Here is a 12887-nt window from a genome sequence, read left to right as displayed (position 1 = left end):
CGGGCATGATGGAAGATGGCAGTCGATTGTGAAGGAATCTGCTACCGTTCACATGATTTTGACGGACACAGAATGGGTTTTTGGATTTAAAGCATAACCTCGTTCAGCTCGATTAGTGAAGGAGAATTGCCAGGATCTCGCTTGCAACGTGTGTGGACCACATTGTTGATTGACTTTCAATCGACTAACCTTACGTTTATTGCCAAACAAAGTAAATCGCTTGATGGAAAGTTGGTAATGTATGGGCACCTTCACTTGTTTGGAAAGGAAAGGCGTGGCCAGCCTTCTAACAATGTACCCTGTGAAGAATTAACGATAGTTTGTTCAATCCTAGTAACCAGTAAAAAAAGCTTTCCCTATTTCCTTTTTGTTGATGGAGGTAATAGGGTATCAGGGTTATATTGGGCACATGCAGCTTTTGGACAAATCGGGTGCTGCCATAGACTTTCATTGAAAATATCAGAAAACCGGCAGCAATAAGGTAGTTTGGGCGTCAGATGATGCCTGATGATTATTATTTTTGTGTTTTGTTTTTTTCTGTTAAGGCGGCAAAGCCAGCGACTAAGGTGAAATTTGGAAAATGGGCAGCACCCAGTATTTATAGGTTTTTTTTACAACCGGGAAAAGGGGGGGGGGGGAGGGGTTGGGCGAGCTGGAGGGACTTAGGGTTAGGCACCCCTAGGGGGAGGGATCCTAGTGTTAAGCACCACCAAGGGGTTCTTAGGGTTAGGCAATGCCTGGGGTGGGGTCTTAGGGTTAGGCAATGCCTGGGGTGGGGTCTTAGGGTTAGGCAATGCCTGGGGTGGGGTCTTAGGGTTAGGCAATGCCTGGGGTGGGGTCTTAGGGTTAGGCAATGCCTGGGGTGGGGTCTTAGGGTTAGGCAATGCCTGGGGTGGGGTCTTAGGGTTAGGCAATGCCTGGGGTGGGGTCTTAGGGTTAGGCAATGCCTGGGGTGGGGTCTTAGGGTTAGGCAATGCCTGGGGTGGGGTCTTAGGGTTAGGCAATGCCTGGGGTGGGGTCTTAGGGTTAGGCAATGCCTGGGGTGGGGTCTTAGGGTTAGGCAATGCCTGGGGTGGGGTCTTAGGGTTAGGCAATGCCTGGGGTGGGGTCTTAGGGTTAGGCAATGCCTGGGGTGGGGTCTTAGGGTTAGGCAATGCCTGGGGTGGGGTCTTAGGGTTAGGCAATGCCTGGGGTGGGGTCTTAGGGTTAGGCAATGCCTGGGGTGGGGTCTTAGGGTTAGGCAATGCCTGGGGTGGGGTCTTAGGGTTAGGCAATGCCTGGGGTGGGGTCTTAGGGTTAGGCAATGCCTGGGGTGGGGTCTTAGGGTTAGGCAATGCCTGGGGTGGGGTCTTAGGGTTAGGCAATGCCTGGGGTGGGGTCTTAGGGTTAGGCAATGCCTGGGGTGGGGTCTTAGGGTTAGGCAATGCCTGGGGTGGGGTCTTAGGGTTAGGCAATGCCTGGGGTGGGGTCTTAGGGTTAGGCAATGCCTGGGGTGGGGTCTTAGGGTTAGGCAATGCCTGGGGTGGGGGTCTTAGGGTTAGGCAATGCCTGGGGTGGGGTCTTAGGGTTAGGCAATGCCTGGGGTGGGGTCTTAGGGTTAGGCAATGCCTGGGGTGGGGTCTTAGGGTTAGGCAATGCCTGGGGTGGGGTCTTAGGGTTAGGCAATGCCTGGGGTGGGGTCTTAGGGTTAGGCAATGCCTGGGGTGGGGTCTTAGGGTTAGGCAATGCCTGGGGTGGGGTCTTAGGGTTAGGCAATGCCTGGGGTGGGGTCTTAGGGTTAGGCAATGCCTGGGGTGGGGTCTTAGGGTTAGGCAATGCCTGGGGAGGGGTCTTAGGGTTAGGCACCGCCAGGAGGGGTCTTAGGGTTAGGCACCGCCAGGAGGGGTCTTAGGGTTAGGCACCGCCAGGAGGGGTCTTAGGGTTAGGCACCGCCAGGAGGGGTCTTAGGGTTAGGCACCGCCAGGAGGGGTCTTAGGGTTAGGCACCGCCAGGAGGGGTCTTAGGGTTAGGCACCGCCAGGAGGGGTCTTAGGGTTAGGCACCGCCAGGAGGGGTCTTAGGGTTAGGCACCGCCAGGAGGGGTCTTAGGGTTAGGCACCGCCAGGAGGGGTCTTAGGGTTAGGCACCGCCAGGAGGGGTCTTAGGGTTAGGCACCGCCAGGAGGGGTCTTAGGGTTAGGCACCGCCAGGAGGGGTCTTAGGGTTAGGCACCGCCAGGAGGGGTCTTAGGGTTAGGCACCGCCAGGAGGGGTCTTAGGGTTAGGCACCGCCAGGAGGGGTCTTAAGGTTAGGCACCGCCAGGAGGGGTCTTAAGGTTAGGCACCGCCAGGAAGGGTCTTAGGGTTAGGCACCACCAGGAGGGGTCTTAGGGTTAGGCACCGCCAGGAGGGGTCTTAGGGTTAGGCACCGCCAGGAGGGGTCTTAGGGTTAGGCACCGCCAGGAGGGGTCTTAGGGTTAGGCACCGCCAGGAGGGGTCTTAGGGTTAGGCACCGCCAGGAGGGGTCTTAGGGTTAGGCACCGCCAGGAGGGGTCTTAGGGTTAGGCACCGCCAGGAGGGGTCTTAGGGTTAGGCACCGCCAGGAGGGGTCTTAGGGTTAGGCACCGCCAGGAGGGGTCTTAGGGTTAGGCACCGCCAGGAGGGGTCTTAGGGTTAGGCACCGCCAGGAGGGGTCTTAAGGTTAGGCACCGCCAGGAGGGGTCTTAAGGTTAGGCACCGCCAGGAAGGGTCTTAGGGTTAGGCACCACCAGGAGGGGTCTTAGGGTTAGGCACCGCCAGGAGGGGTTAGGCATCTGTAGTGGAGGGTTCTGTGTGAGTGTGGTGTTAGGTTTAGCTACAGTAAAATATCGGTAACAATTAATTAAACAACATCTGAAAATGTACCGATGTTCTACTATCGGCACTGTTCCTGCGCCGATTTTCCGATGCGCCTGAATTCACATACGCAGGTCATAGAACCCCCTGCATTCCGCTTTGGTTGTCTCCCTGATTGTTTTCTCTACTTCTTTATCCAGTTTGGACTTTCCACTCTTTCACCCAGCAGAGAGAAAACCCGACATGAGGAATGTTTGTGGTCGGCCATTTTGTCCTGCACATAACGGTGCTGCTGACTGTATGAATCACCCCGGCCATCCAGTAACACTAAGTAAAGGGAAGGGGGGTCTGGGAGGAAGATTCATGAAAGCCGCCAGTCTTTTGTTGATGTGCTGTCTATTGTCTCTGTGGCACAGCAGAAATAATAGCCCCATCGCGGAGTACATCCTGTGCGATTCACTGCGCACCTCTCTCTCTCTCCCTGAATCATTTATGTGAGACGAGTTCTGGACTTTTGTGTTGCGGATCGCATTGTTCTCTGCTCAGGGAAAAAACACATTACAGCAAAGCAAACAAATCCGTGATTCTTTTTATACCCAGGCTCTGCCATAAACTGATTCTTTCCTGCCATCAGCCCTGGCTGTAAATCAATAAAGGGAGATAGCAGAACTCAGCCATCGTGTACGGCGGCATAACCCCCCAGCGTCAACAGACTGCGAACCTGTGATATGGGAGGAAAGACTTACCAGGAGGGGAGGAGGACAGAGTTACAAATAGGAAAGGAGGAAAGACTTACCAGGAGGAAAGACTTACCAGGAGGAAAGGCTTACCAGGAGGAAAGGCTTACCAGGAGGAAAGGCTTACCAGGAGGAAAGGCTTAGGAAGAGGAAAGGAGGAAAGGCTTACCAAGAGGAAAGGGGGAAAGGCTTACCAGGAGGAAAGGTGGAAAGGCTTACCAAGAGGAAAGGAAGAAATGCTTACCAAGAGGAAAGGAAGAAAGGCTTACCAAGAGGAAAGGAAGAAAGGCTTACCAAGAGGAAAGGAAGAAAGGCTTACCAAGAGGAAAGGAAGAAAGGCTTACCAAGAGGAAAGGAGGAAAGACTTACCAAGAGGAAAGGAGGAACGGCTTACCAAGAGGAAAGGAAGAAAGGCTTACCAAGAGGAAAGGAAGAAAGGCTTACCAAGAGGAAAGGAAGAAAGGCTTACCAAGAGGAAAGGAAGAAAGGCTTACCAAGAGGAAAGGAAGAAAGGCTTACCAAGAGGAAAGGTGGAAATGCTTACCAAGAGGAAAGGAGGAAAGGCTTACCAAGAGGAAAGGAAGAAAGGCTTACCAAGAGGAAAGGAAGAAAGGCTTACCAAGAGGAAAGGAAGAAAGGCTTACCAAGAGGAAAGGAAGAAAGGCTTACCAAGAGGAAAGGAGGAAATGCTTACCAAGAGGAAAGGAGGAAAGGCTTACCAAGAGGAAAGGAAGAAAGGCTTACCAAGAGGAAAGGAGGAAAGGCTTACCAAGAGGAAAGGAAGAAAGGCTTACCAAGAGGAAAGGAAGAAAGGCTTACCAAGAGGAAAGGAAGAAAGGCTTACCAAGAGGAAAGGAAGAAAGGCTTACCAAGAGGAAAGGAAGAAAGGCTTACCAAGAGGAAAGGAAGAAAGGCTTACCAAGAGGAAAGGAAGAAAGGCTTACCAAGAGGAAAGGAAGAAAGGCTTACCAAGAGGAAAGGAAGAAAGGCTTACCAAGAGGAAAGGAAGAAAGGCTTACCAAGAGGAAAGGAAGAAAGGCTTACCAAGAGGAAAGGAAGAAAGGCTTACCAAGAGGAAAGGAAGAAAGGCTTACCAAGAGGAAAGGAAGAAAGGCTTACCAAGAGGAAAGGAGGAAAGGCTTACTAAGAGGAAAGGAGGAAAGGCTTACCAAGAGGAAAGGAAGAAAGGCTTACCAAGAGGAAAGGAAAAAAGGCTTACCAAGAGGAAAGGAGGAAAGGCTTACCAGGAGGAAAGAGGGGAAAGGCTTACCAAGAGGAAAGGTGGAAAGGCTTACCAAGAGGAAAGGAAGAAAGGCTTACCAAGAGGAAAGGAAGAAAGGCTTACCAAGAGGAAAGGAGGAAAGGCTTAGCAAGAGGAAAGGAAGAAAGGCTTACCAAGAGGAAAGGAGGAACGGCTTACCAAGAGGAAAGGAGGAACGGCTTACCAAAAGGAAAGGAAGAAAGGCTTACCAAGAGGAAAGGAGGAAATGCTTACCAAGAGGAAAGGAAGAAAGGCTTACCAAGAGGAAAGGAAGAAAGGCTTACCAAGAGGAAAGGAGGAAAGGCTTACCAAGAGGAAAGGAGGAAAGGCTTACCAAGGGGAAAGGAAGAAAGGCTTACCAAGAGGAAAGGAAGAAAGGCTTACCAAGAGGAAAGGAAGAAAGGCTTACCAAGAGGAAAGGAAGAAAGGATTACCAAGAGGAAAGGAAGAAAGGCTTACCAAGAGGAAAGGAAGAAAGGCTTACCAAGAGGAAAGGAAGAAAGGCTTACCAAGAGGAAAGGAAGAAAGGCTTACCAAGAGGAAAGGAGGAAAGGCTTACCAAGAGGAAAGGAAGAAAGGCTTACCAAGAGGAAAGGAGGAAAGGCTTACCAAGAGGAAAGGAAGAAAGGCTTACCAAGAGGAAAGGAGGAAAGGCTTACCAGGAGGAAAGAGGGGAAAGGCTTACCAAGAGGAAAGGAGGAAAGGCTTACCAAGAGGAAAGGAAGAAAGGCTTACCAAGAGGAAAGGAAGAAAGGCTTACCAAGAGGAAAGGAGAAAAGGCTTACCAAGAGGAAAGGAAGAAAGGCTTACCAAGAGGAAAGGAAGAAAGGCTTATCAAGAGGAAAGGAAGAAAGGCTTACCAAGAGGAAAGGAGGAAAGGCTTACCAAGAGGAAAGGAAGAAAGGCTTACCAAGAGGAAACGAGAAAAGACTAAGAGGAAAGGAGGAAATACTTAACAGGAGGAAAGAAGGAAAGAATTGCCTGGATGAAATAATTACCACGAGGAAAGGAAGACAGAATTACCATGAGGAAAGACTTATTAGGCGGAAAGGAGGAGAGACTTACCAGGCTGACGGCCCAGGGCCCCAGGTCCAGGAATCGCCCCAGCAGGTCCAGCGCTCGCAGCCGATGAACCTGACTTAGCAGCACCTGAGGGAGGGAAACATAGGGAGACGTCAGGAGGCTCTAGTAGGGGACAGCCAATGAGGTAATAAGAATTCAGAGTTGATGCTCATTTTAGGCTGTTTAGATATAGACCAATCAAATGCAGCAGCAGCAGGTGACTAGAGCTCTGAATAATTTAGCCATGTGTGCAAATTGTATACAGCTTGAAAATGGGCCAATAAAATCTGCTTTCTGCACACTCTTATTGGCCCAAATCTAAGTTGCGTGAAAGTGAGAATTATCAGCATCTTACTGATCTTCACAGAGTGCAATGAATGACTCATGGAACTACTTGTGCCTTACAGGAACTCAATCTAAACTTCCTACTAATGTCCAACATCCCTACCAAAGCCTAGGACAAATTTTGGGGTGGGTGGAATAGATCAAGGGACGAGTAAGAGGTGGATGGGAAGGGACTGGGATGGGCGAGGGAGGACGGGCACGAGAGGACGGGCACGGGCGAGAGAGGACGGGCACGGGCGAGAGAGGACGGGCACGGGCGAGAGAGGACGGGCACGGGCGAGAGAGGACGGGCACGGGCGAGGGACGACGGGCACGGGCGAGGGACGACGGGCACGGGCGAGGGACGACGGGCACGGGCGAGGGACGACGGGCACGGGCGAGGGACGACGGGCACGGGCGAGGAAGGACGGGCACGGGCGAGGAAGGACGGGCACGGGCGAGGAAGGACGGGCACGGGCGAGGAAGGACGGGCACGGGCGAGCGAGGACGGGCGAGCGAGGACGGGCACGGGCGAGCGAGGACGGGCACGGGAGGACAGGCACGGGCGAGGGAGGAAGGGGATCGAGGAAGGACGGGCATGGGCGGGAGAGGACAGGCACGGGCGAGGAAGGACGGGCGAGGAAGAACGGGAACGGGCGAGGAAGGACGGGCACGGGCGAGGAAGGACGGGCACGGGCGAGGAAGGACGGGCACGGGCGAGGAAGGACGGGCACGGGCGAGGAAGGACGAGCACGGGCGAGGACGGGCACGCACGGGCGAGGACGGGCACGGACGAGCGAGGACGGGCACAGGCGAGCGAGGACGGGCACGAGAGGACGGGCATGGGCGGGAGAGGACGGGCATGGGCGGGAGAGGACGGGCATGGGCGGGAGAGGACGGGCATGGGCGGGAGAGGACGAGCACGGGCGAGGAAGGACGGGCACGGGCGAGGAAGGACGGGCACGGGCGAGGAAGGACGGGCACGGGCGAGGAAGGACGGGCGAGGAAGGACGGGCACGGGCGAGGACGGGCACGGGCGAGCGAGGACGGGCACGGGCGAGCGAGGACGGGCACGAGAGGACAGGCAGGGGCGAGGGAGGAAGGGGATGGATGAGGGATGATGGGCATGGGCGAGGAAGGACGGGCATGGGCGAGGAAGGACGGGCATGGGCGGGAGAGGAGGGGCACGGCCGAGGGAGGAGGGGGCACGGCCGAGGGAGGAGGGACGAGGGAGGCCTGGCACGGGCGAGGGAGGCCTGGCACGGGCGAGGGAGGCCTGGCACGGGCGAGGGAGGCCTGGCACGGGCGAGGGAGGAGGGGCATAGACGAGGGAGGAGGGGCATAGACGAGGGAGGAGGGGCATAGACGAGGGAGGAGGGGCATAGACGAGGGAGGAGGGACATAGACGGGGGAGGAGGGGCATAGACGGGGGAGGAGGGGGATGGACAAGGAAGGAGGGGGATGGACAAGGAAAGAGGGGGATGGACAAGGAAGGAGGGGGATGGACAAGGAAGGAGGGGGATGGACAAGGAAGGAGGGGGATGGACAAGGAAGGAGGGGGATGGACAAGGAAGGAGGGGGATGGACAAGGAAGGAGGGGATGGACGAGGGAGGAGGGGCACGGACGAGGGAGGAGGGGGAGGGAGGAGGGGCACGGACGAGGGAGGAGGGGCACGGACGAGGGAGGAGGGGCACGGACAAGGAAAGAGGGGGATGGACGAGGGAGGGTGGGGGTTAGAAAATGTGGTTTAGAGTGTGGAGGGGAGTGGTAGAAGGTGGGGGATAGGGGTGAAGGTGGGGGATAGGTGTGAAGGTGGGGAGAGGGGTGAAGGTGGGGAGAGGGGTGAAGGTGGGGAGAGGGGTGAAGGTGGGGAGAGGGGTGAAGGTGGGGAAAGGGATGAAGGTGGGGAAAGGGATGAAGAAGGGGGAAAGGGATGAAGAAGGGGGACAGGCAAGGGAGACTGAAGGGTGATTAATGTAAGAGTCCAAAGGGAAGATGGAGAGGGGGAAAAAGGAGGAGGATAGATATTCTGCTGCAGAGACTACAAGAAAATAATGACAGCAGTGCGGTGTTAGAGATCAAACCCTTGTCAACACGTTGAAGGACACCTGTTCTCCTGCTAGATTTTCACCCAAAATGCTGTACAGATGTGTCACTAGCCTAGAGGCAAGCAATGAGTTTGGTCGCTATGGCAGGAAGCAGAGAGCGGATGATGGCATGGTGCATGATGGGAGTGAGTAGGAGCACTATGCCCTTGTCCTGCAACCAACTGTGATGATCTGTGGTGCTGATCTCTCCCTGATGCATAAGAGGGTGCTTTACACATGCTAGACACATGGCAGACGTGGCCCCAACCCGCCAACTTGGCTGAGAACCCCCTGGCATGTGCGCAAGGCTTTACATGGGGGCTGTGTGGAGGAGAGATGCAATGTTGCCGACATGAAGGGCTGGACGCATTCCTTCATGGTCTGGGCGAGCCCAATGAGGTGCAAAACAATGCTGGAGACTCCCACCCTTCCACATTTCAGGCCAAACATGAGACTGCGAAAACACAGAGAAGATTTCCGCTGCACAACGATCTCCAGAAGAGAATGGCAGCCCGGGAGAGCTACGGGCGAAGGGCAACACTGGAGCAAGCCATGAGAGAGGAGCACAAAGTCTACAGGGGCAGCCGGCACTCCCCTCTGCTTCCCTCGGATGGAAGAGCCAGAATGTACCAGCAGCTGGCTGGGGAGGGAGCGGCGTGCAGAAGTACAAAGTGTGACCAGGGAGAAGGGTTGGGAACAGGCACACAGCGGTCTCCATACAAATTTACATCCGCTGCAGCAACACACGGAACATGAGGGGGTTACACGGCTCTGTCGGCCACCGAGGATGCTGCCTGAGACTCCAGCAATGTTCTGCTGCTCTGAAGCCTTGTTCTGACATTTCTGTCACCTGAAGCAATCGTTTGTAATCAGGTTGTGCGACGGTCTGATGTCTGCACAGTCGGTCCCAGGGCTCTGCATCAGACTCTGCTCCGGGGAATAGAGATTGGCAGTGAAACGTTTGTTTTTCAGATGATTGATATTGTATCCCCTTGCAGCAAGGAGTGCACCCCCCCTCTCCCCTTCATAGTACGGGAAATGTCACTCGGCTAAGAGTGTGTGCCTGTGCAAACTAAAGAGGAGAGTCATAATATACCCCGTGTGCCCCTACTGCCACCTAATGGTCATAGAGATGAGGGAAGATGGGGATGAGTGAGGGAGGAGGAGAGGGGGGAAGGGGATGAGGCGGCAGAGTCGGGATGAAGGGGATGAGGCGGCAGAGTCGGGAGGAAGGGGATGAGGCGGCAGAGTCGGGAGGAAGGGGATGAGGCGGCAGAGTCGGGAGGAAGGGGATGAGGCGGCAGAGTCGGGAGGAAGGGGATGAGGCGGCAGAGTCGGGAGGAAGGGGATGAGGCGGCAGAGTCGGGAGGAAGGGGATGAGGCGGCAGAGTCGGGAGGAAGGGGATGAGGCGGCAGAGTCGGGAGGAAGGGGATGAGGCGGCAGAGTCGGGAGGAAGGGGATGAGGCGGCAGAGTCGGGAGGAAGGTGATGAGGAGGCAGTGTCGGGAGGAAGGTGATGAGGAGGCAGAGTCGGGAGGAAGGTGATGAGGTTGCAGAGTCGGGAGGCAGGTGATGAGGTTGCAGAGTCGGGAGGCAGGTGATGAGGTTGCAGAGTCGGGAGGCAGGTGATGAGGTTGCAGAGTTGGGAGGCAGGTGATGAGGTTGCAGAGTCGGGAGGCAGGTGATGAGGTTGCAGAGTCGGGAGGCAGGTGATGAGGTTGCAGAGTCGGGAGGCAGGTGATGAGGTTGCAGAGTCGGGAGGCAGGTGATGAGGTTGCAGAGTCGGGAGGCAGGTGATGAGGCTGCAGAGTCGGGAGGCAGGTGATGAGGCTGCAGAGTCGGGAGGCAGGTGATGAGGCTGCAGAGTCGGGAGGAAGGTGATGAGGTTGCAGAGTCGGGAGGAAGGTGATGAGGTTGCAATGTCGGGAGGAAGGTGATGAGGTTGCAATGTCGGGAGGAAGGTGATGAGGTTGCAGAGTCGGGAGGAAGGTGATGAGGTTGCAGAGTCGGGGGGAAGGTGATGATGCTGCAGAGTCGGGGGGAAGGTGATGATGCTGCAGAGTCGGGGGAAGGTGATGATGCTGCAGAGTCGGGGGAAGGTGATGATGCTGCAGAGTCAGAGGAAGGTGATGATGCTGCAGAGTCGGAGGAAGGTGATGATGCTGCAGAGTTGGGGAAGGTGATGAGGTGGCAGAGTCGGGAGGAAGGTGATGAGGTTGCAGAGTCGGGGGGAAGGTGATGATGCTGCAGAGTCGGGGGGAAGGTGATGATGCTGCAGAGTCGGGGGAAGGTGATGATGCTGCAGAGTCGGGGGAAGGTGATGATGCTGCAGAGTCGGGGGAAGGTGATGATGCTGCAGAGTAGGAGGAAGGTGATGATGCTGCAGAGTCGGGGGAAGGTGATGATGCTGCAGAGTTGGGGAAGGTGATGATGCTGCAGAGTCGGGAGGAATGTGATCAGGCAGGGGATGGTGACACAAGAGCTGGGCCTCTCTTACCTGCAGCACAATAGGGAGCTGTTCTGGTGGGTTTCTATTTTCCACCCCCATGGTCAGCCACACCTGGAACGCCGTCAGCTGCTCAGCAAAGAAGGGGCTGTGCTGTAAGGAGAACATAATACATTATTAGAGACCGACTCCCCAGTGGTGCATAAAAGGAAATGTAGTCATATGCTTCATAGTACAAAGCAGCCCCTGCAGGTAGGCTAATTTAATGCTGCCCCCTTTCTAGAAGGTTACGGGGAGGTGCTTTTAAATATTTTTACATAAGAGGTCCTCCCAAATACACATGTCATTTTCTGTAGACACCGGTGGGGATGGAATCCGCTAAACTATGGCTGTCACTTACGCGGAATGCGGTGCCCTCTTCGATAATGGTGGGCAGCTGAGAGAGGCAGATATCCACCGCCAGGTCCCACGCCTGCCTGTGGGGAAAAGAAGACAACCGGAAAATCAGACTGATTAATGAATGCCAATCCCACGTCACACACTGGCAGATCTTGATTAAACGTGTTCACAGGGAGCAATGCGCTGATTGCATCTTTCTAGACGGGACTGAAGTACAGCAATAGTGGAGGTAGGCCCAGCTGCCCTGAACCGGTCCAACACTTGGGGCTCCTTCACGCTATTATATTTAAAGAGAATCCGTAACCAAGAACTGAACTTCATCCCAATCAGTAGCTGATACCCCCTTTCCCATGAGAAATCTATTCCTTTTCTCCAATAGATCATCAGGGGGCTCTGTATGGCTAATACTGTGGTGAAACCCCTCCCACAGGAAACTGTGAGGACCATGGTCCAGGCAGTTTCCTGTCTGTGAACCTGATTGCATTGTGGGAAATAGCTGTTTACAAAGCAAAGCAAGCAGCAGCTACATCCAGTGACATCACCTGCAAGCAGTAAATATGTCACCATGTGATAAATGCCAGAATGTAAACTAAGTGATTAAATCATTTATACATAATTATTGTAAAAATGAAGCACTTTTTTATTACAGTATTTTCACTGGGGTTTCTCTTTAACCTCTAGAGGACCACAGGTATAGCCCCCCCCCCACCCCCCCTTAGTGACCAGGCAATTTTTTACAATTCAGCATTTCACAACTTTAAGGGTTTATTGCTCGGCCATACAACTTAGCACCCAAATGAATTTTACCTCCTTTTCTTCTCACTAAGGCCTGGTGAACACCAAAGACCGCTAGCAGATCCGCAAAATGCTAGCAGATTTTGAAACGCTTTTTCTTCTTTTTCTGTAGCGTTTCAGCTAGCATTTTGCGGTTTTGTGTAGCGGTTCTGGTGTAGTAGATTTCATGTATTGTTACAGTAAAGCTGTTACTGAACAGCTACTGTAACAAAAAATGCCTGGCAAACCGCTCTGAAGTGTCGTTTTTCAGAGCAATTTGCGTTTTTCCTATACTTAACATTGAGGCAGAAACGCATCTGCAATCCAAAATCTGCAGCAGCCCGGGAGTATGTGTTTCTGCAAAACGCCTTCCGCTCTGGTGTGCACCAGCCCATTGAAATACATTACTGTAGCGGATCCGCACCCGCAAGCGGATCGCAAAACGCAGCAGAACCGCTCTGGTGTGCACTAGGCCTAAAAGAGCTTTTTTTTGGTGGTATTTGCTGCAGCAACCTTTTTTTTTTATTATTTAAAAGATCATTTTTAAAAAAAATAGAAAACCATACCCCCCTCCCCCTTTTTATAGCACTGCATCATACTGCTTGCTCCGTCTTATCGTTTAAAACACAGAGTGTGGTTTGCAGAGCTAATGACCCTTTGAACGTCTCTTCTCACTGAACCTTATCTGAAGCTGTCTGTCACTGTTTCTTTGATGTATAGAGCTCCAGAAATCAGTGACCAATTTCGGTGGTGAAGCTCAGAGAAGCTCTTTTGCATAGATGACAACTGAAGTTTCTTAACTCTTCCTGTACTGGAAACAATATATGACTTGTTTCTTTGCTATTAATGTTCTATTTCTTAGCTGTACTACGGCTGAAACGCCGCTCAGAAACAAAATAAAATGCAATGGCAGCTTTCAGAGCAAATAAAACTGTACTTTGGAAACTTGTAATTAATAATAATACTTATGCACAAAAAACAAATA

The 12887-nt window shown here is 53.6% G+C and overlaps 1 protein-coding gene across 2 annotated transcripts in view; it reads right to left on the bottom strand.

Moving 5' to 3' along the window:
• RPTOR (regulatory associated protein of MTOR complex 1) overlaps positions 1-12887 on the bottom strand; it is a 411258-nt gene that overhangs the window by 84048 nt on the left and 314323 nt on the right. For both annotated transcript variants that reach the window (XM_068263876.1, XM_068263877.1), the window contains exons 10-12: positions 11130-11205; positions 10781-10882; positions 5875-5958 (exon numbers count right to left, since the gene is read on the bottom strand). In XM_068263876.1, the coding sequence (XP_068119977.1) occupies positions 5875-5958; positions 10781-10882; positions 11130-11205 (262 nt within the window). The remainder of the gene's footprint in view (positions 1-5874; positions 5959-10780; positions 10883-11129; positions 11206-12887) is intronic.

Source organism: Hyperolius riggenbachi, chromosome 12 (assembly GCF_040937935.1).
Source record: "Hyperolius riggenbachi isolate aHypRig1 chromosome 12, aHypRig1.pri, whole genome shotgun sequence".
NCBI classification, from domain to species: domain Eukaryota; kingdom Metazoa; phylum Chordata; class Amphibia; order Anura; family Hyperoliidae; genus Hyperolius; species Hyperolius riggenbachi.
The sequence above is the reverse complement of the archived record's forward strand: the minus strand, read 5'-3'. Positions and strand labels throughout refer to the sequence as shown.